This window comes from Macaca nemestrina, chromosome 7 (assembly GCF_043159975.1).
Source record: "Macaca nemestrina isolate mMacNem1 chromosome 7, mMacNem.hap1, whole genome shotgun sequence".
NCBI lineage: Eukaryota > Metazoa > Chordata > Mammalia > Primates > Cercopithecidae > Macaca > Macaca nemestrina.
In genome coordinates, this window is record NC_092131.1 from 27,372,802 (window position 1) to 27,393,541 (window position 20,740).

Here is a 20,740-nt window from a genome sequence, read left to right on the forward strand (position 1 = left end):
AGGAGGCTGAGGCAGGAGAATTGCTTGAACCCGGGAGGTGGAGGTTGCAGTGAGCTGCCATTGCACCATTGCCCTCCAGCTTCGGCAACAAAAGTGAAACTCCATCATAAAAAAAAAAAAAAACAAAACCCTAAGTGGTACCTAGGCAGTACTCGCCACAGGCCTTAGGTAAGACCCAGGCCTGTGCTAGCTTCAGGTGTGACCCAGCACATTCTCAGCTGTAGTTGTCACAGGGAAAGACTTCCTGCTTGAGAAAAGGAAAGAGAAGAGTAAAGGGGACTTTGTCTTGCAGCTTGGGCAACAGCTCAGGCACAGTGGGGATGCTGATTCCAGGTCTTGGCTTCTGGACAACATTTCTGAAATAGCACTAGACCAGTTAGGAGCCTGTTACCCTGAAGGGAGAGACCCAGGCCTGGCAGCATTCACTACAAGCTGAATGAAGAGCCCTCAGCATTATCTGGTTGAAAGTTTGTTGAGTGAACATCGGTAGTAGTTAGGCAGTACTCATCATGGGCCTGGGACTATGGTGGCCACAGAGAGAGACTCTTTCTTCATGAGGAAAGAAGAGTGAAAAGTAGGAAGGACTTTGTCTTCTGGCTTGTGTGTCAGCTCAGCCTCAGTAGAATAGAGCAGCAAGTAGATCCCTAAAGTTTCCAACTCTGGACCGTGGCTCCTGGATGGCATTTCTGGATCTGCCCTGGGCTGGGGCAGAGCTCACTGCTCTGAAGGAAAGGCCACAAGCATGGCTGGATTCACTACCTGCTAACTGGAAAAGCTACAGGCCTTGAGTGAACATGACCAGTAGCCAGGAGTTAGTCACATGGACCCAGCAGAGTCCTAGTGGTGATGGCCACAGGGATGTTTCTGTCACCTCTTCCCCATCTCCAGGCAGCTTATCATGGAGAGAGAGAGTTCATTGATTTGGCAGACATTAGAGGAAGAGAACAAGAGACTGCCTGGTAACCCAGGGAATTCTCATGGATCTTATTCAAGACCACCAGGCAATACCTCTATAAGTCTGCAAGAGTCACAGTGATACTGGGCTTCAGGTGCCGTTTAATGCAGACAAAGCTGCAGTGACCAAAGACTTAGATCACAACACTCAATTCCCTTTGAATACTTGGAAACCCTTCTCAGAAAGGATGGATCCAAACAAGCCCAGACTGCCAAGGCTACAATAAATACCTAACTCTTTAGGGCTCAGACACTGACAAATATCCCCCAGCATCAGAACCATCCATGAAAACATGCCCTCACCAAACAAACTAAACACACTAGGGACCAATCCTGGAGTGACAGAAATATGTGACTTTTAAGAGAATTAAAAATAGCTGTTTAAATAGCACCACAAAATTCAAGATAACACAGAGACGGAATTTAGAATCCTATTAGATAAACTTAACAAAGAGATTGAAATAATATTTAAAAATCAAGCAGAAATTCTGGAGCTAAAAAATTTAATTGACATACTGAAGAATGCATGAGTCACTCAAAAGCAGAATTGCTTAAGCAGAAGAAATAATTAGTGAGCTTAAAGACAGGCTATTTGAAAATATATAGTCAGAGGAGACAAAAAAAAAATAAAAAATAATGAAGCATACCAATAAGATCTAGAAAATAGCCTCTGTTGATGAAAAGAGTCAAACTTTGTAAAATATTTGAAGAGATTTATTCTCAACCAAATATGAGTGACCTTAGCCCATGACACAGCCCTTAGGAGGGTCCTGACAATATGTGCCCAAGGTGGTTGGGGTACAGCTTGGTTTTATATATTTTAGGGAGGCATGAGACATCAATCAAATACATTTGAGAAATACATTGGTTTGGTTCAGAAAGGTGGGACAACTCAAAGCAGGGGCTTCCAGGCTATAGGTAAATTTAAACATTTTCTGGTTGACAATTAGTTGAGGTTGTCTAAAGACCTGGGATCAATAGAAAGGAAATATTCAGGTTAAGATAAAAGACTGTGGAGACCAAGGTCTTTTTGAAGTCTTATAGTGGCTGCCCTTAGAGACAATAGATGACAAATATTTCCTATTCAGATCGTTAAAGGGTGCTAGACTTTTAGTTAATCTCTTCAGGATTGGGAGGGCCTGAAGAAAAAGATCTAGCTATGTTAATAGAGATTCTTTACAAATGCAGTTTTTCCCACACAAAGGATGGCTTTGCAGGGCCATTTCAAGATATGGCAGAAAAACATGTTTTGGGGTAAAATATTTTTATTTTCTTCCTTGTATTGTAATGCTATGCCAGAGTCAGATTGGAAAGTAAGTCATGATATATAGAATTAAATAAAACCCATCTGATGAGAATTTATAGTTTGTAGGGCACAACTCCCCAGACCCCTTAGACAGGAATTTGGGCAAGATTAAAAAATAGAGCTTAGTCTTCACCTCAAAAGGACAGATACAAGAGTTATTGGCCTTAAAGAGGAGCTAGAGAGAGAGATTGGAATAGAAAGTCTTTCAATGAAATAATAGAGAACTTTCCAAAACTACAGAAAGATATAAATATTTAAGTACAAGAAGGTTATAGAACACCAAGTAAATTTAACCCAAATAAGACCACCTCAAAACATATAACTCCCAAGGGTCAAGTATTAGGAAAAAAATTAAAAGCAACAAGATTAAAGAAACAAATTATATACAAAGGAGCTCCCATCCATCTGTCAGCAGACTTTTCAGTGGAAATCTTACAGGCCAGGAGAAACAGGCATGACATATTTAAATTGCTGAAGAAATGCAACTTTTATGCTAGAATAGTATATCCAGGAAAAATATACTTCAAATGTGAAGGGGAAGTGAAGACTTTCCCAGACAAACAAAAGCTGAGGGTATTTATCAACACTAGACCAGTCCTATAACAAAAGCTAATGGGAGTCCTTCAATCTGACATAAAAGGATGTTGACAAGCAATACTATATCATTTGAAGGTACAAAACTCACTGGTAATGGTAAGTACACAGAAAAATCTGAATATTATAACACTGTAATTACAGTGTATAAGGTACTCATGTCTTCAGTAGAAAGACTAAAAGATAAGTCAATCAAAACTAATAATAAATACAACTCTTCAGGGCATAAATAGCATAAGATAAAAATAGAGACAAAGAAATTTAAAAGTGGGAGGGGTGAAGTTAAAGTGTTTTTATTAGTTTTCTCTTTGCTTGTTTATTAGTTTGCTTGTTCTTGAAGTGTTATCATTAGTTAAAAATAACATGTTATTTGCAAACCTCATGATAACCTTAAATCAAAAAACCTACAACAGATACACAAAAAATAAAAAGCAAGAAATTAAAACATACTACCAGAAGAAATTGCTTTCACAAAAAGGAAGACAGGAAGAAGACGACCAGAAAACAAACATAAAATGAATAACAAAATGACAGGAGTAAGTTCTTGCTTATCAGTAGTAACAGTGATTGTAAATAGACTAAATTCTCCAATCAGAAGACACAGAATGACTGAATGGATTGAAAAAGGAAACAAGACCCAATGGTCTGTTGCCTACAAGAAACACACTTTACCTATAAGACATATGTTGACTAAAAATAAAGGGACGGAAAATGATACTTCATGCAAACAGAAACCCAAAACAGCAGCAGTAGCTATACTTACGTCAGAAAAAATAGATCTCAAAGCAAAAATCTATAAAAAGAGACAAGGTTATCATGTAATGATAAAGAGGTGCATTCAGCAAGAGGATATAACAATTGTAAATATATATGCACCCAACACTGGAGTTCCCAGATATATAAAGCCAATATTATTGGAGCTAAAGAGAGAGATAGATGCCAATACAATAATAGCTGAAGACTTCAACACCCCACTTTCAGCATTGGATAGATTGTCCAGACAGAAAATCAACAAAGAAGCGTAAGACTTAATCTGTAGTATAGACCAGATGAACCTAATAGATATGTACAGAACATTTCATCCAGTGGTTGCAGAAGACATTCTTCTCCTCAGCACATGGATCGTTGACAGGGATAGACTATATGTTTGGTCACAAAACAGTTCTTTAAAAATTCTTTAAAGAACTTCTTTAAAAAAAGAATTTCTTTAAATATTCAAAAAAATTGAAAGACCAAGTATCGTATCTGACCACAAGGGAATAAAACTAGAAATCAATTTGGAAACTATACAACCACATGGAAATTAAACAGTATGCTCTTGAATGACTAGTGGGTCAATAAAGAAACTAAGAGAAATTTAAAAATTACTTGAAACAAATGAAAATGGAAGCATAACATATCAAAACCTATGGGGTACAGCAAAAGCAGTACTAAGAGGAAAGTTTAGAGCAATAAATGCCTACATCAAAAAAGCAGAAGAACTGCAAATAAAAAACTGAGTGATGCATCTTAAAGAACCAGAAAGCAAAAGAAAACTAAACTCAAAATTAGTAGAAGAAAAGAAATAATGAAGATCAGAGTAGATATAAATGAAAGTGAAATGAAAAAAATACAAAATATCAACTAAACAAAAAGGTTTTTTTTGAAAAGATAAAATTGACAAATCTTTAGCCACAATAAGAAAAAGAGAGAAAAGACCCAAATAAATAAAATCTGAGATGAAAATGGAGACATTACACCTGATACTGCAGAGAGGATCATTAGAGACTTCAATGAGTAACTATATGCCAATAAATAGGAAAGCTTAGATAAAATGGATACATTCTAGACATATACAGCCTACTAAGATTGAACTTCCTGAAAACATCCAAAATCTGAATAGACCAATAACAAGTAATGAGATTGAAGCCATAGTAAAAAGGCTCCCAGCAAAGAAAAACCTGGGACTTGATGGCTTCACTGCTGAATTCTACCAAACACTTAAAGAACTAATACCAGTCTTACTCAACCTATTTCAAAGAATAGAGGAGGAGGGAATACTTCCAAACTCATTCTGTGAGGCCAGTATTACCCTGACACCAAAACCAGAAGAAGACACATAAAAAAAAAAAAAAAAAAAAAAAAAAAAAAAAAAACCCACAGGTCAATATCTCTGATGAACATTGATGAAAAAAATCTCCAACAGAATTCCGGCAAACCAAATTCAATAATCTATTAAAAAGATTATTCATAATAGACCAGGGATGCAAAAATGGTTTAACATACACAAATCCACCAGTGTCATACATCATACCAACAGAATGAAGGACAAAATTCACATGATCATTTCAAATGAAAAAGCATTTGATAAAATTAAACATCCTTCATATTAAAAAGCCTCAAAAAACTCAGGTTTTAGAGGGATTTTAAAAGGAACATATCTCAACACAATAAAAGTCATATATGACAGGCCCACAGCTAGTATTATACTGAACAAGAAACAACTGAAAACCCTTCCTCTAAGACCTGTAAGAAGACAAGGATGCCCACTTTCCCTAGCTGTTAAACACAGCCTTGGAAGTCCTAGTTCAGAGCAATCAGAGAAGAGAAAGAAATAAGGGGCGTCCAAATTGGAAAGGAAGAAGTCAATTATTCTTGTTTGCTGATGATATGATCTTCTACTTGAAAAAATCTAGACTGTACCGAGAAGCTATTAGAACTGTTAAACTAATTCAGTAAATTTGAAGGATGCAAAATCTACACACAAAAATTAGTAGCGTTTTTATATTCCAACAGTGGACAATGTGAAAAAGAAATCAAAAAAGTAATCCTATTTACAGTACCCACAAATAAGATACCTAGGAATACACATAACCAAAGAAGTGAAGGATCTCCACAATGAAAACTATAAAACACTGATATGAGAAATTGAAGAGGACACACACACAAAAAATGGAAAGATATTTTATAGTCATGGATTGTAAAAATACTGTTGAAATGTCCATACTACCCAAAGCAATCTACAAATTCAGTGCAATTCATGTGAAAAGATCAATGACATTCTTCATGGAAATAGAAAAAACTATCCAAAAATTTATATAGAACCACAAGACCCAGAATAGCCAAAGCCATCCTGAGCAAAAAGAACTAAGCTGGAGGAATCACATTACTTGACTTCAAATTACACTACAGAGCTATAGTAACCAAAACAGCAGGTTGCTGGCATAAAAACAGACACATAGACCAATGGAACAGAATAGAGAGCCCAGAAACAAATCCGTACATTTACAGTGAACTTATTTTTGACAGAGTTTCCAAGAACATACATTGGGGGAAAAGACAATCTCTTTGATAAATATTACTGTAAAAACTGGATATTTATATGCAGAAAAATGAAACTAGAATGTATATCTCTTATCATATACAAAATTCAGATCAGAATGAATTAAAGACATAGATGACCTCAAATTATGAAGCAACTATAAGAAAAAAGAAACTCTCCAGGATATTGGATTGTACAAAGACTTTGAGGAATACCCCAGAAGTACAGACAACCAAAGCTGGAGAGCTGGAATCACATAAAGTTAAAAAGATTCTGCACATTAAACAAAACAATCAGCCTCATGAAAAGACAACCCCAGAATAGGAGAACATTTTTGCAAACTATCCATCTAATAAGGGATTAATAACCGTAATACATAAGGAACTCAACTCCATAGAGGATAAAACCTAATAATTTGATTTAAAAACAGGCAAAATATCTGGATAGTCATTTCTCAAAAGAAGACATAAAATGGCAAACAGGTGTAGGAAATGGGCTCAAGATCATTGAGAAATGTAAATCACAATTCTAAGATATCATCTCACCTCAGTTAAAGTGGCTTTTACCCAAAAGACAGGCCATAACAAATGCTGGCAAGGATGTGGAGAAAGAGGAACCCCCATATACTGTTGGTTGGAATGTAAATTAGTACAGCCACTGTGGAGAACAGTATGGAGGAGTTTCGAAAAGCAAAAAGTAGAACTATTAGATGATCCAGCTAGGTATCCCACTTCTAGGTATACAGGGACCAAATGGGAGGTCATTGGATCATGGGGGTGGTTTTCCCCATGCTGTTCTTGTGATGATGAGGGAGTTCTCATGAGATCTGATGGTTTTCAAAGTGGCAGTTTCCCATGCTCGCTCTCTCCTGGTGCCATGTGAAGTAGGCCCTTACTTCCCCTTCTCCTTCCGCCATGATGGTAAGTTTTCTGAGACCTCCCCAGCCGTCTGGAACTGTGAATCAGTTAAACCTTTTTTCTTCATAAACTACCCAGTCTCCGGTAGTTCTTTATCCAGTGTGAAATCAGACTAATACAGGATTATTGCACTCTGTATGCTTGTATCAAAATACCTCATGTACTCCATAAATATACACACCTATTTTGTACCCATAAAAAGGTTTTAAATAATTTTTAACAACGTATGTTTAGTAAATGTTATGAATAACTCTACCAATAAATTTTTCAACTAAAATGAAATTGATATTTTTTAAAGCCTTAAAATGTATCATTCAGTAATTTCAATTCTAGGAATTTATATTAAATACATGAAAATATGGACAAAAGTTTTTATACCAAGATGTTTATCAAATCATTATTTATAACAGAGAATACTGAAATCAATTGTAAATTTTGAACAATATGAGATTAGTAAACTAAAATACTAAATAACCCTAATAATGATAACGATGATCATGATAGAGAAAATTCCTATGAAAAAATAGGAAACAAAATTGTCAACGAAGGTGATCTCCATATAAACAGATATTTATAAGTAAGACCTGGGAAAATGTATCCTTAAATTATGCTAATAAGTTTTTATTTTAAAATATTTGTTGAATAATTTTTCTCCAGAATTTTCCCCATATTTTTAAAATTTGCTAGAATGAAATATGTCAGTGCCATATTTTGACTGTCATATGCCAAGTAGCTGGCTTTATCATTAAAAATTTAAATTAGCCCAGGCACTGTGGCTCACGCCTGTAATCCCAGCACTTTGGGAGGCCAAGGCAGGTGGATCACCTGAGGTCAGGAGTTCGAGACCATCCTGACCAACTAAAAATACAAAATATACAAATTAGCTAGGCATGGTGGTACATGCCTGTAATCCCAGCTACTGGGGGTGCTGAGGCAGGAAGATCACTTGAACCTGGGAGGCAGAGGTTGCAGTGAGCCAAGATTGTGCCACTGCACTCCAGCCTGGGCAACTGAGCAAGACTCTGTCTCAAAAAAACAAAAGAGAATAAAAAAGAATAACAAATTATTATTTTTCTCTAAATAGAAAATATATAACCAATGCTTTGATGCCAGTTGACTTTGTTTTAGAAATTTAAAACCATGCCTTTTAGGAAGAATGAATAGTATTTAAATATCTTTGTTTAATTCATCCTTCCTCTGGTAGGCACATTTTGAGGCCACCATGACACCATCTGTTTCAACAGGATACTCAAACCTGTGTCTCTACTCTTTTCCTCTCACTGTCTTTCTCAATTGTGGCATCAGTGAGTAAAATGTGTTTGCTTTCCCTTATTGACCTCTAATCATCAAAGCATCTTTTAGTGGGAAACCATTTATTATGCTTTTCTCTTTCAAAACCATGATTTATATCAAAACCATGATTCAGTGGAGATTTCTAGCATTGGTTGAGATGATAACCCTCTTCTCCATTTATACATCTTCCAATTCCAGCCACACCTGTAGTATGTCACATCTGAACTCCAGTAGCTAGTTTACCTGTCTCTAGTTGCCCAATGTCAGCTCATTCTAAAGTAGTTGTTGGAATACATTTGGGGCATAATGTATATCCTTTCCTTTCTAGAGATCCTGCAGTGAATGACTTCAAGTTTCTTATGAAATTCCCATAATTAGTGAAAATTGAAAATCACTTGGTTAAAAACTTCAGGGTCTTCATCTTAAATCTAGCTAACTTCCTGTATTAGTCTGATCTTGTGTTGCTATCAAGAAATACCTGAGCCTGGGTAGTTTACAAAGAAATTGGCTCACGGTTCTGCAGGCTCTACAGGCATGGTATCGGCATCTGCTTGGCTTTGGGGGAGGCCTCAGGGAACTTTTACTCATGGCAGAAGGTGAAGCAGGCACAGGCACTTCACATGGCAAAAGCAGCAGCAAGAGGTGAGGGGAGGTGCCACACACTTAAAAAACCAGATCTCCCCAGTACTCACTATTGCAAGGACGGCACCAAGCCATGAGGGATCCGCCCCCATGACCCAAACACCTCCCACCAGGCCCCATCGCCAACACTGGGGAGTACACTTCAACCTGAGATTGGGGCATGGGCAAATACCCTAACTATATCATCTCCCTTTGGTACGTGAAAGCTAATGATCTTGAACCACCTGAGGATTATGTTCGTGCCTTTGGCTCAAAGTATATGGACCTTTTAAAAACATTTTTTTAAATATTTGCCCTTTCTTTTGCACTTACGTACATTGTATGTGACACAGAAATAAAATATAGTTGGTACTTGGTATAGAGAAGGACAGCTAATTCATCAGATGGTCATGTTACATGAGGCCTTACTCCATGTGGGGACCATATTTTGAGAAATCTTTCTGGGCCACCTAACCCACAGATATGGAATTTTTGCCAACATTTCTTGATGCCTTCATCTCCCTAGAACCCCACTGTTATCCTCAGTTATGGTCTTAACTGGTATTCATACTTCAATCCTGTGCTGCTTCCATTCATTTTCCAAACAGAGGCCCAAGTAATCTTTGGAAAAAAAAATAAAGTTTGTCATCCTTCTCCTTTAAAGTCCTGATTGCCTTCTGATTGTACTTTAAAAGAAAAAGAAGTTTCAAATCCTGAGCATGGCCCTGGATCTCACTGTAATCTCTTCCTCCAGGCTCAGTGTACCTAAGCTGTGGGGCCTTCCTCCAGTTCTTGAGACACACCAAGCTCTTTCTCACCTCTGCACTTACTTGAGTCTGGAATTTTATTCCCTGACTGCCCTCCCTGATCCTTCTCCTCACCTTCCGCTTTCTCATGCCCCACCAATAAATTTTCACCTGGCTGATTTCGTGGATTCACATTCCACATTCAAACATTGCCTTAACTATCACCTCCCAGAGGGGTCTTATCTGAATCCTAAATCTAAACTTGGTTCTTCCTGTAATTACCTGTTTTTATAGCACTTATCATAGTTTTTAATCATGTCATTTGTTTAATGCCTTTCTCTTCTGCAAGCCTGAAGGCTTTCTGACTGTAGACCCCAATGCCTTGCTTTCTCTTAGCCTACCACATAGGTGCCCAATAAATTATTGTGAGTGAATGAATGAATGAGTGAAAGAAGGAAAAAAATCACAAGTATGATAAATAAGTAGGAAACATTCATGGGAAGAAAGTGCAGTTTTACTATTTATCAAAGGAAAGTATATTAAACACCTATTTTAAATCTATTTATTTTATTAGTAAAATTATTTAACATTATAGCTGAGGTATGTGGAGAAGGACACATTCATATAATACATAAGGAGAAGGACCTTTTCTGGGTTCATTTTCATTTACTAAATATTTATTAAATGAGTGAGAGGATGAATATAATCTAGAAAGCAGTCTTCCTAAATGTATTTTAAAACATCAAAATTATTTTTATTGACCCAGTATTTTTTCATGAGAATTCGTCATAAGGAATAGTCCTAGATATGGAAAAGGTTATATGTCTAAAGATATTTCTCACAGTGTCATGTATATGGGTAAAATATTGGAAACCACCTAAATGCCAATAAAATATGGCTGAGTAAAACATAGTATATCCACTGGATAGTATAAGAGTATCTCATAAGCTAAATGTTAGGATAGATAATGACTTCAAAAATGTTTATGGCATAAGTTTAAGTTAAACACAAAGTTTTATAAATTCTATTCATGGGGGAAAAAAGACTGGAAAGAAATATGTCATGCTGCTATAGCAATGGGTGATTTCTCCTTTTTTCCAAATTTTCTTTAACTTGCCCATATTTGATTTTTACAGTGATTATAGTTATATTAAATTGTGCATGTACAACATAGCTTGTATATTAAGATTTAATTTCAGCTTCAGTACATTTAAATGAGTCTTGATCCTTACCTTGTGTAATCATTGAAATGCTGTGCCTTTTTTTCCTTAGGGTGACAGAACCTTTCCAGAAGGTTCCCACACTCATGGGTTAGATCACTCATCGTCTTGGCAGGATCACAGTCGCTTCCTGTCTAGTCCAAGATTTTCATACATGAACTGTAAGTAATTAAGTCCTGTACCCGTTTTTAAATTAGATTTAAGAAAATGCAACACATGGAAAAATTAGTTTAAGACCAGTACATGATAGTGATATTCTTAAGTCTGAGAAAATCCTCATGAATCATACAAAAATTGTTCAAGGATATTCATAATAGTACACAGTTTACTAAAAATATGTAGAATCCCTCCTTTTTGGACTTTATACTTCTCAGAATAACTTAAATAACCACCCAAGGTTAAAATCTTAATTAGGCATATTTTTTGTTTGGAGATTGCTTGTAACTATGGATGAGTGAGTAAAAAATGTTATTTTATAATAAAACTCAAATTATCAAAAAATTGAAGGTCTTTGCAATATAAATGTTGAGAAATATGTAATCTTGTACAAAGAGTAAGAATACTATTACTGCTAGATTTTACTCTGTGAATATTCTGTAAATCTTGATAAATGTCATCAATGTCAACAAGGTATGAGTCCATTGGCCCAAAATGCCACCTGCCACCATCTATCCCTGCCATCTCCATTCCCTCCTATATGTGGTCTTCAAGGTTCAGCTTATATGTAATTTCCGTGTAGTCTCTGTTATGAGCACCCACAGTGTGCTACAATTTTTCTTTTTATCTTGAGGATAGGAGCAATGCCTGTTTTGTTCACCACTGTTTCCTTGGCACTCTATATAGTAGTTGGCAAATAGTAAATACTCAACTAATATTCAATTAATATTAAATTAATATACATGTAAGTTGTTTTTGTTAAGTCCACATTTATCTAAACTTTTGGGATCCAAATGTTATTTAATGGATTCTTACTTAGGAAATAATTTCACTCTTCAGTTTACCATGGGCCTGTAGGATTGTACATTAAATTTGATAATTCTGTCATTTAAAATAGCTATATTGCTCTAAAATAAAATACCAAAATAAGCCACTAGGAAGTAGGTCAAATCCAAGGGTGATAACTCTCATTTTTGCTGGTTTATATTCATGGATTCATTGAATAAATATTTATCAGTTTCTGATAAATGGTTTGGATTTTCATTATTTCATGATTATTTTATTCTAAATGCAGAGCATTTTTTCTTCCTGTCCTAATCATTTTCCCAAGTGACTTTGTATCTACATAATCCAAGAACCACCCTTTAATATGGACCTCAAGTTGGTTATGGCACCTCAGAATTTGATATACACATAGGCCAATTTTCTTTTTCTTTCATATTTAGCAATAGAAAATTTTCTCCAAGTCCTTCTAATATAAACAAGCATGGAGGAGGAAGTAGGGACTTAGCACCATGAAACATCACAGTGTCCCAACTAGTAAGACATTCAAGAGCCTGGAGATAAACAACACCATGATGTGAACACAGAGGTCTTTGTTATACTGCTGTTACTTTTGCCATTATGACCTTCATAAGCCTTCCTAGAAAGGCACCTAGAGGGAAGTGGTTAGAAGACATTAAATGGAAAACATCAAGATTTTTGGAATTGTATTTATTACTATGATAGGCAGTGAAAGAACCTGTATTTAGGTTTTGACACTAGCATTTCATGACCAACTGTGGTCATTTCTTTAATTAAGATACAGTTCTCACAAGCAACGATAGGTTTCTATAGAAATACACTGGCTGAAAAGGAAAGTTAAACAGGAAAAAATATCAAAAGCATAATTGAAAAAGAAAACATTTATTATAGTTTATATTGTAAAATCTAACTGAAAAATTTAGCCTAAAAAGTAAAACTCTTTATTAGTTTAATTAGTAAAAAAATTAATTAATTGATTAATCCATAGCCTTATGTTTTACTATTCTTCTCGTGTACAAGTTTGTTTTATGATTTTCTTCCCAGACTTATCCCCATATTTTCAAAAATACTTTAAAAAATTTAATCATAAGTACCTTGTCATTAATTACTTTCAAGTAATTGAATTATAATTATTTCTAGAAAACATATTTATTCTTTTGTGCTTTTCTGATAAGCCGTAAGTTTTCTGTTTTTAATAATGGGGCACATTAGCAGTGAGAAACATTAGGATTACCCTGAGTACTTCTTTTTTGTAGCAAAATTTCAGCTCAGTTTTAGAAATTGTCCTGTAATTTTTCTTTAATCTCCCTTTAAATTGAAAAATGAAAAAGAAGAGATGCCAGGACCAACAAAGAGGAAAACAGAACTTACAGCAAATGAGTAATAGAGGAAACAGAGGATGTTTTAAAGAATATCATTAATACCCTTTCAGAGATAAGAGAAAATATTATATCCACTAAATTTAACAAGGGCAAAATACTATGAAAAAGGAACACAGACTAAGCAGTGTCAGAATTTTAAAATATAATTTCCATAAAGAAAAAAGAAAACCAGAAAGGTGGAAAACAATGTGAAATAACCACAAAGAAAGGAGAAGAAAAAGAAAAAGAATGGGACAATAGAGAGAAAAGATAAAATTTTTAGAAAATCAATTCAGGAGGGACAATAGATGATTAATGTGAGTCTTGAGAGAACAGAGAAAACAGAACAAGAGGCCAGGAGTGGCCAGGCCCACCCAACAAACACCCACTGACGGCGGCCATGCTGAGATTTTCCTTCGCTCTTTTCCTATATAGATGCCCATGTGCCCGGATCCTGCACCTTCCTCTTTCTTGTTTCACTCCTTTCTTTTGTAAGAGTGATGCAGGACAAGCAAGCCCCAAAATTGAGGCTTAGTCTAGGCGGGTTCTTGGCTTCACCCAGGGAAGAATTCAAGGGCAAGCCGGTGGTGTTAGCAGCAGTTTTTATTGAAGCGTCAGTGTACAGCAGCAGCAGAGGTCCTGCCGCTTACAGAACAGGACTACCCCATAGACAGCGTGCCCAGAGCAGCAGCCCTGAAGCAGTTCTGCACTCATAGTTATACCCACTTTTAATTATATGCAAACTGAAGGGCAGCTTATGCAAAAATTTCTAGGATGAGGGTAGTAACTTTCAGGTTATTGGGTGGTCGCCAGGAAAATGGGCAGTAACTTCCGGGTGTTGCCGTGGCAATGATAAACTGACAGGCACACTTGTGGGCGTGTCTTATGGGGAGGTGCTTCTGCTTGAGACCCGTTTTAGCTAGTCCTCAATTTGGGCAGGTATCCAAGCCCTGCCTTTGGAGTCTAGTCCCACCTCCTACCTCTACAGCACACAAAAGAAAAGGAGGTGGGAGGCCGAGGCGGGAGGATCATGAGGTCAGGAGATCGATACCATCCTGGCTAACATGGTGAAATCCCATCTCTACTGAAAATACAAAAAATAAGCCAGGCGTGGTGATGGGCGCCGATAGACCCAGCTACCCAGGAGGCTGAGGCAGGAGAATAGCATGAACCCGGGTGGCAGAGGTTTCAGTGAGCCAAGATCATGCCACTGCACTCCCGCCTGCGTAACAGAGCGAGACTCCATCGAAAAAAAAAAAGAAAGAAAGAAAAGGAGGTAAATATTTCTAGTCTTTGTATTTCTAAAAATAGATTTCTTCCATTAACATTTGACTGAAATTTTAGCTGGCTATAAAATTCTAGTTGAAAATGATTTTCTTTCTGAAGTCATTGAACAATTATCCTCCAAAATCCAGTGTTGTTGAAAAATCCTTCATTCATAGATAGAGACTGTCACTCCTTTGAAGTCATCTTCTGCACCTGCTTCCTACCCTACCACAACCTTTCTACTCCTCGCTCCAGGAACTTTTAGGATCTTTTCTTTCACCCCAGTGAGTTTGTGATGATGTGCCTCAGGGTGGGTCTTGTTTTATTTATTCTTCTAGCTACTTTTAATCTGGACACTCATATTTTTCAGTTCTGCCATAGTGAAGGAAGAAAGGAAAGATTCTATCCAGAAAATTTGCAGGAAACAAACTAAAAACTGATAGATTATCTGATACGATTGAACACTTAAGAAAAAAGACTACTAGTGGACATATGGCAGATCGAACTGAGCACTTAGAAGCACGATGGTCACAGAGAAAGAGCAAATAAAAAGAAATGAAACAAGAGTCAGTTAATAAACCAAGGAGAAAAAAATGAACAAGAAGAGAAATGTTTTCATAGTATACTTACTATGTTTTCATGAGCCATATTTAGTCATAATAATGTAAACAGTCACATAACTAAAAGCTCATATGTAACTATATTGGGAGTATGGGGTGAGGAGAAGGGGGTGAGTGTGGACAATGTCTAAAAATATAAATCAAAAAATAGCAATATAAGCTTCTCCGTGTTTTACAAAAATGAAATAAATACAGAAAATAAAACTAGAAGAGGTGATCATCAGAGCTGACTCTCGGAGTGGGATTGTGGAAATCAGAGAGGTGGAACAAGAAACTCCTGCTTTTCTATGTAACCCTTTGGTATTATCTGATATGTGTATATACACTTTGGCTAAAAATGATTCTTACAAAGACAAGTGTTACTAAGAAAACCCCAGCTTTTATGTCTGACTAGGAAATGTCTAATTTTGTTGTTAAGTTTCAGGTGGAACATGAAAGCTGGGGTTTGGAGTTTGGAGCAGTTGAGATCTGTATGGAGACTTAGGGAGTGGATAGTCATAGGTCCTTAGGCAGACATGAGTTTCTAGGCTCACAGAACAGTCAGCTCCTTACTCTAGTCGGAATTTGTACTGAGTGAGGCCCTTTCGTTTAAGCTGTAGATGCTAAGACATTCATTCTGCTGACTTAGATGCCCTGTCAAACTGTGACCAAACTAAAGCACAGAATCATTGACCATGGAAAAAACAAAGGAAATGGGAAAATACTGCATAATTTGTGGTCTCTGAAGCGATCCAGCATTAATGAAAGTTTGTTTTAAGAAGTAATTTATGTCAGCTTTGTGTAGTTCAGGTCAATTCAAGAAAAGGTAGATTCCTTCTGCCAGGAAGAAGGGAAGAAATGTATAAATTGTAAGTTTATATTGCTATTGGAAATAGGAACACAGAAATCCATTCTTTAAAGCCATGATCACTACCAAATTTATCCTGGCTTGCTGGAAGTTATGGCCATGAGTCAGGACACTCTTTTAGAAGACTTGGATTCCATTACCTTCAGCCTGTAGACAGTGGGGACTTAGTAAGAGAGACACATAATGTCAGCTTTTGAAACTGTCATTTTTGCTTTTCAAAAGTGGCAACTGACCACTAGTCACTATGTATAGCTCCTTTTAGACTAAAGAAACACAACTCCAGGACAGAGCCATCACATCCCAGGACTGGGACCAGACCAGATTTCACTGAGGTCCAGAGTAATCTGACAACTTCTAGAAATCTCTCGTTTTTTAAGACTGAAATGCTTAATCTTTGTGGAGTTGGTGTCTCCAAACCAGATTTTAAAAATAAATGCATATTATAAATTTCCTGTAAATCTAAAACTATTCCAAAACATAATGTTTGTTAAAATAAATGAACCAAAAAGGAAAGAATTGTTATTCTTCATGGGGAAAATATGTTATCTAAGGATTAGTATAGGAGTTGGAAGTGAATTTTACATATTATTTAAATTTGATATTCTTAGAAAAGCAAATGAATGAAAGATGCTTAAAAATACTATTTCACTTTCTTACTCAGTATACATTCCTCTAAAAAGAAAAGTTAGTATTCTCACTTTGTGTTTTGAGGTGCTTAATGGTAGTTTAAGTCCCTAGGGTGAAAAATAATTTATCCACAGCAAGAATAGCACACTATTTTCGTTTCTGTGTTATACTTCAAGGTCCACCTGGTTAACTGTGAAGATACTTCATATGTAGCCTGTCCTCAGCCTTGTAGAATAAAATGCCAAAGATCAATGGCAATGAAAACACTAGGACACTGATAAAGGCAATAAAATCGTTTCTTGTCCATTAAAGGATTTAATTCTCTGAAAGTGCAGTCTCTCTGTGTCTCTCATTTTACAGGTTTATTTTATGTGACTGTGGTTCAGGTATTTTTTACTGATCGGTTAAATGCCGGATATTTTTAAATAACTGAATTCTGATTTTTGCAAGTTGACAAGGTACTCTCTAGAGGCACTCCAGAAACCAGCTAGAAAATCCCCAGTTGGCTGTCATTTTAAAATCCCTCAACTATATTCACTTGTTCAACCAGTATTTACTAGAAGGCTGTGCGCTATGTCCAGTGTTCAGTTCTGGAGGATACAGTAGTGAACAGGACAGGCAAGGTCATCTCATGGAGAAACAGGTAGCGAGCAAGTAAACAAATAATTTAAAACGGTGATTGGTGCTATCAAGGTGAAATGACAGAAGGTACCTGGAACAGGAGCACTCATTTAGATTGATGATCAGGATCTGCCTTCCCGAGGAGGTTACAGCTGAAACCCGAATGGCAAGAAGCAGCAGCTGAGTTGAAATTGGATGGGAAGCGTCTTCCTGATAGTGGGGGCAAAAAGTACAAAAGCTCCGGAGAAGAAAGGGACATGGTCTCCTAGAGATACGGGCTACTGAGCGAGTGAGAGAGAGGGTGCAGCCACAGTCAGATGTGTGGATTTTATTCTGAGTTCACTGGGCGACCATTAAGGGCAGGCTGAGGGAGTCACGCAGAAGAATGACATAATTTGATTGACTTTTCAGAAAGGTGACTGTGGTTGTGGTGTGGAGAAAGGATCGTAAGGGAGCAAGAAGTAAACAGAAAGAGAGAAAATGGTGACTTGGGGGCTGTGGTGACAGTAATGGGGATGGTGTGAATCACGACTCAGGTGAAATTGGTAGGGAGAGTCATTAGAGCTCACTCTTAAACTGAATGGATGGGTCGGACAGGACAAAGGAAGAGAGGAACCACGGTTTGAGAAACTGGGCAGATGGGCGTATCATTTTTCAAGTTGGAGAAGAGTAAGGAATGAGCAGGCATCAGAGAGTAGAGAACAGGAGAGATTTCACACAGACAGTTGGATACAGGCATCTATAGCTCAGACGAGGGGTAAGAGATAGTAAAAGAATAGTACACTCAGACTCCAGGTTACTTTCAGTAGACTAGAAGTTGTAACAAAGAGGATTCCATAAAAAGGAACCCTTAAGATTTCTGCCTCTAAAATTCTGTGCGAGTGTGCATATGTGTGTGTGCGTGCACCCATGTGTGGTTTCTATCATTGTATCCTGACGAAGCACACACTTTTTACTCTCAGGTATTCTTCAAATAAAAGAAAAATTTTAATTCTCATGTGTTTTTTTTTTAAATGTCATAAATTGGATGTATTTATTCTTAGGTTGAAGGTATCTTAGTCCCTGTGAAGTTTAATTATAGAAAACTAGATCAAATACCATGATACATTAACTACCTTCTGCAAAATTAATTTTTTAGGCCAGTTTTATATTCACCTAGGTTTATTTCTCTTTTTCTTCTTACCTTGCCAGCATTTACCAAAAGAACTGTTGCTCCAGATTCAGCTTCAAACAAGGAAGATGCCACAATGAATGGAACAAGTTCACAATCCAAAAAAGAGGAATATGAGAGCTAAAAAAACAAATGTAATTTGTTATTTTACATGAGTGTTTTACAAACAATAACATCTCTATTCTTACAGCAATTTGGCCCAGATTATCTAACAGACATACCTGCAACTTTGGCTCTTTGGTATTGCCAAACATTGACAAAAGTGACAATACTGTTGGTTCTTGTAAATGGTAAACCAGTCCAAATAATATCAGCTCATGAATGATGTGCAGCTAATTTATTTGCAACTTATACTAGCACAGAAAGAATGGTATTTTTTTCACTTTGTATTTTCCTTTTTCAAGTGTGGTCAGTCACATTTTCCCAACCAAAATTTGGATTTCTAATTGAGGCCTTTCAAAAATTACTGGCTAAAAAGAAGGAAAATGAGTTACCCTTGAGGCAAAAGTTGCCAGCACTTTAGATTCAGGGAGCATTTATATACAACTGATTTTTTGAAAAATGCTTTCTCCCTAATAAATTATCATGTGTTATAACATGTCATGGAGATGTGCATATATAACATTAGACAGGCCACTTTATAAATGCTCAGGACTTTTATATCCATCATCTCAGCAGTCCACAACTACATACAGTAGCTGAAAATTATTTCCAATCATCCATTTTTAATAGCAATAAAGAATTCATAAATGATATCTGAACTGTTGAGCACTGTGAAGAATTCATAGCACAATTTATTTATTTGTCTTTTTGTGGCCAAATATCCTACTGTGATCACTTCAGTCATATCCTGGACCGTCTTTGGTTTACTGTGACTAAAATCATAGCACCAAACTCCTTTGTCCATGAGATATGTATATAATCTTGTATAATTTGGTACTATCTGCTTCTACCATCCCAACTTTTTTCATCAAAGTGTTTAAGAACATATTCCCTTTACGTGCTGATCTCCTAGTGGAGAAAGATTTATAGTAAATGCTAAGTAATAGTAAACTTTCAGGAACTGAATCCTACTGGGTCATGGATTCTGCACAGACAAGGACAATAAAGCAATACCTTTGTAATATGCATTACTATTTTGTGTTCGTTAAAGTACACTTGCTCGTTAGAGTTCTCACATTTCATAAAGATTCTTCCGCTCAAGATATGTTGTGCTAACTTACCGTATTTGATGGTACTGAAGAAAAAAATGGCAACCTCTTTCCATGAAATTGAATGCAACTCTTCCTATAGAACATGAAGATATCTCATATCCAAAAATTGCGTAACACAAGCTATGTAACCTGAGAGTATAGCTATGCATCTTTATCATTTATGCATTTTAAAAATCTTTTGAGTTCTTACTATATGCCAGTCATTGTGCTAGGAGGAAAAAATGAGATACAAAAACAGGTATGCACGTCGCAAAGTTTGGTTGGCATTAGGAATTACATGAAAACAGGAGTGATTTGTTCAGGGTAGCTGGAGAAATTTGGGGTTAGACAACGTTAAACAGATTTGGTTTTCTTTTATCTAACTTCAGGAATTCTCAGAGCAATGTAATGTACTAATGAGCATTACGAGGATTTATTAGGAGTATCCCATGCAGTGTGACTCACAGTCCTGGTGTTCCATATAAACTATATCACTGTATGGTAATATTTAAAGTATTGAGAATTTATTTCCATTGATGGTTTGACCAACATCAAAATATTTTATCTCCCTGGTCCTAAATAACCAGCAGAGAAGAATATACGAGGGAAAATCAACAGGTTTTATTTAAATCCTATGGATAAATGTTAGTTAAATAACTTTTTCTTTTATGTATTAGTAGGGCCTTCATGCAGTCCATTCTCTTCAATAAGAACTGATTTAAACCATTATTAGTGCATCTGTGTTCACTTAAAAAAAATTGCACCAAACCAATTAGACCTGAAAATGTAAAGTAACTCAAATTATTTACTTGAGAAATCCTTGAAAACATAGTAGCCAGTGATTTTATAACAGAATGGAGAGGAATCTTATGAAATAACTTTTTCAATCTAAAAAAAAAAAAAAAACCCATTATATCATGTTATTGAATGCCCTGTGCTACTGTTGGATGAATGAAGGTGTCTGACTTAAATATGGAACACACAAGAACTTCAAAGGCAAAGTCAACTTTTTGTGAACAATAATTTTTCAAAATTCCTTGGCCTCCTATTTATATAGAATTGAATCCAGGGACCTGTCTCCTCTGAGGATTTTTCCTATCTCTTGCAGTTACCCTACCCTTG

General features: G+C 36.3%; 1 protein-coding gene and 1 long non-coding RNA gene across 13 annotated transcripts in view; one reads left to right on the forward strand and one right to left on the reverse strand.

The window, feature by feature from the left end:
- LOC105467643 (centrosomal protein 128) overlaps positions 1-20,740 on the forward strand; it is a 458,395-nt gene that overhangs the window by 423,310 nt on the left and 14,345 nt on the right. For 9 of the 11 annotated variants that reach the window (XM_071099786.1, XM_071099789.1, XM_071099779.1 and 6 more), the window contains 2 exons: positions 11,005-11,113; positions 18,446-19,555. In XM_071099786.1, the coding sequence (XP_070955887.1) occupies positions 11,005-11,113; positions 18,446-18,549 (213 nt within the window). In that variant the 3' untranslated portion in view covers positions 18,550-19,555. Of the gene's footprint in view, positions 1-11,004; positions 11,114-18,445; positions 19,556-20,740 lie in introns of those variants that run through there. The other 2 variants (XM_071099780.1, XM_071099781.1) reach the window with 1 other exon arrangement.
- LOC139364229 (uncharacterized) overlaps positions 1-20,740 on the reverse strand; it is a 75,451-nt gene that overhangs the window by 17,993 nt on the left and 36,718 nt on the right. Inside the window, exons 3-4 of one of the 2 annotated variants that reach the window (XR_011625676.1) lie at positions 18,438-18,545; positions 10,965-11,086 (exon numbers count right to left, since the gene is read on the reverse strand). This is a non-coding gene — a long non-coding RNA (uncharacterized lncRNA). The remainder of the gene's footprint in view (positions 1-10,964; positions 11,087-18,437; positions 18,546-20,740) is intronic. The other variant, XR_011625677.1, reaches the window with a different exon arrangement.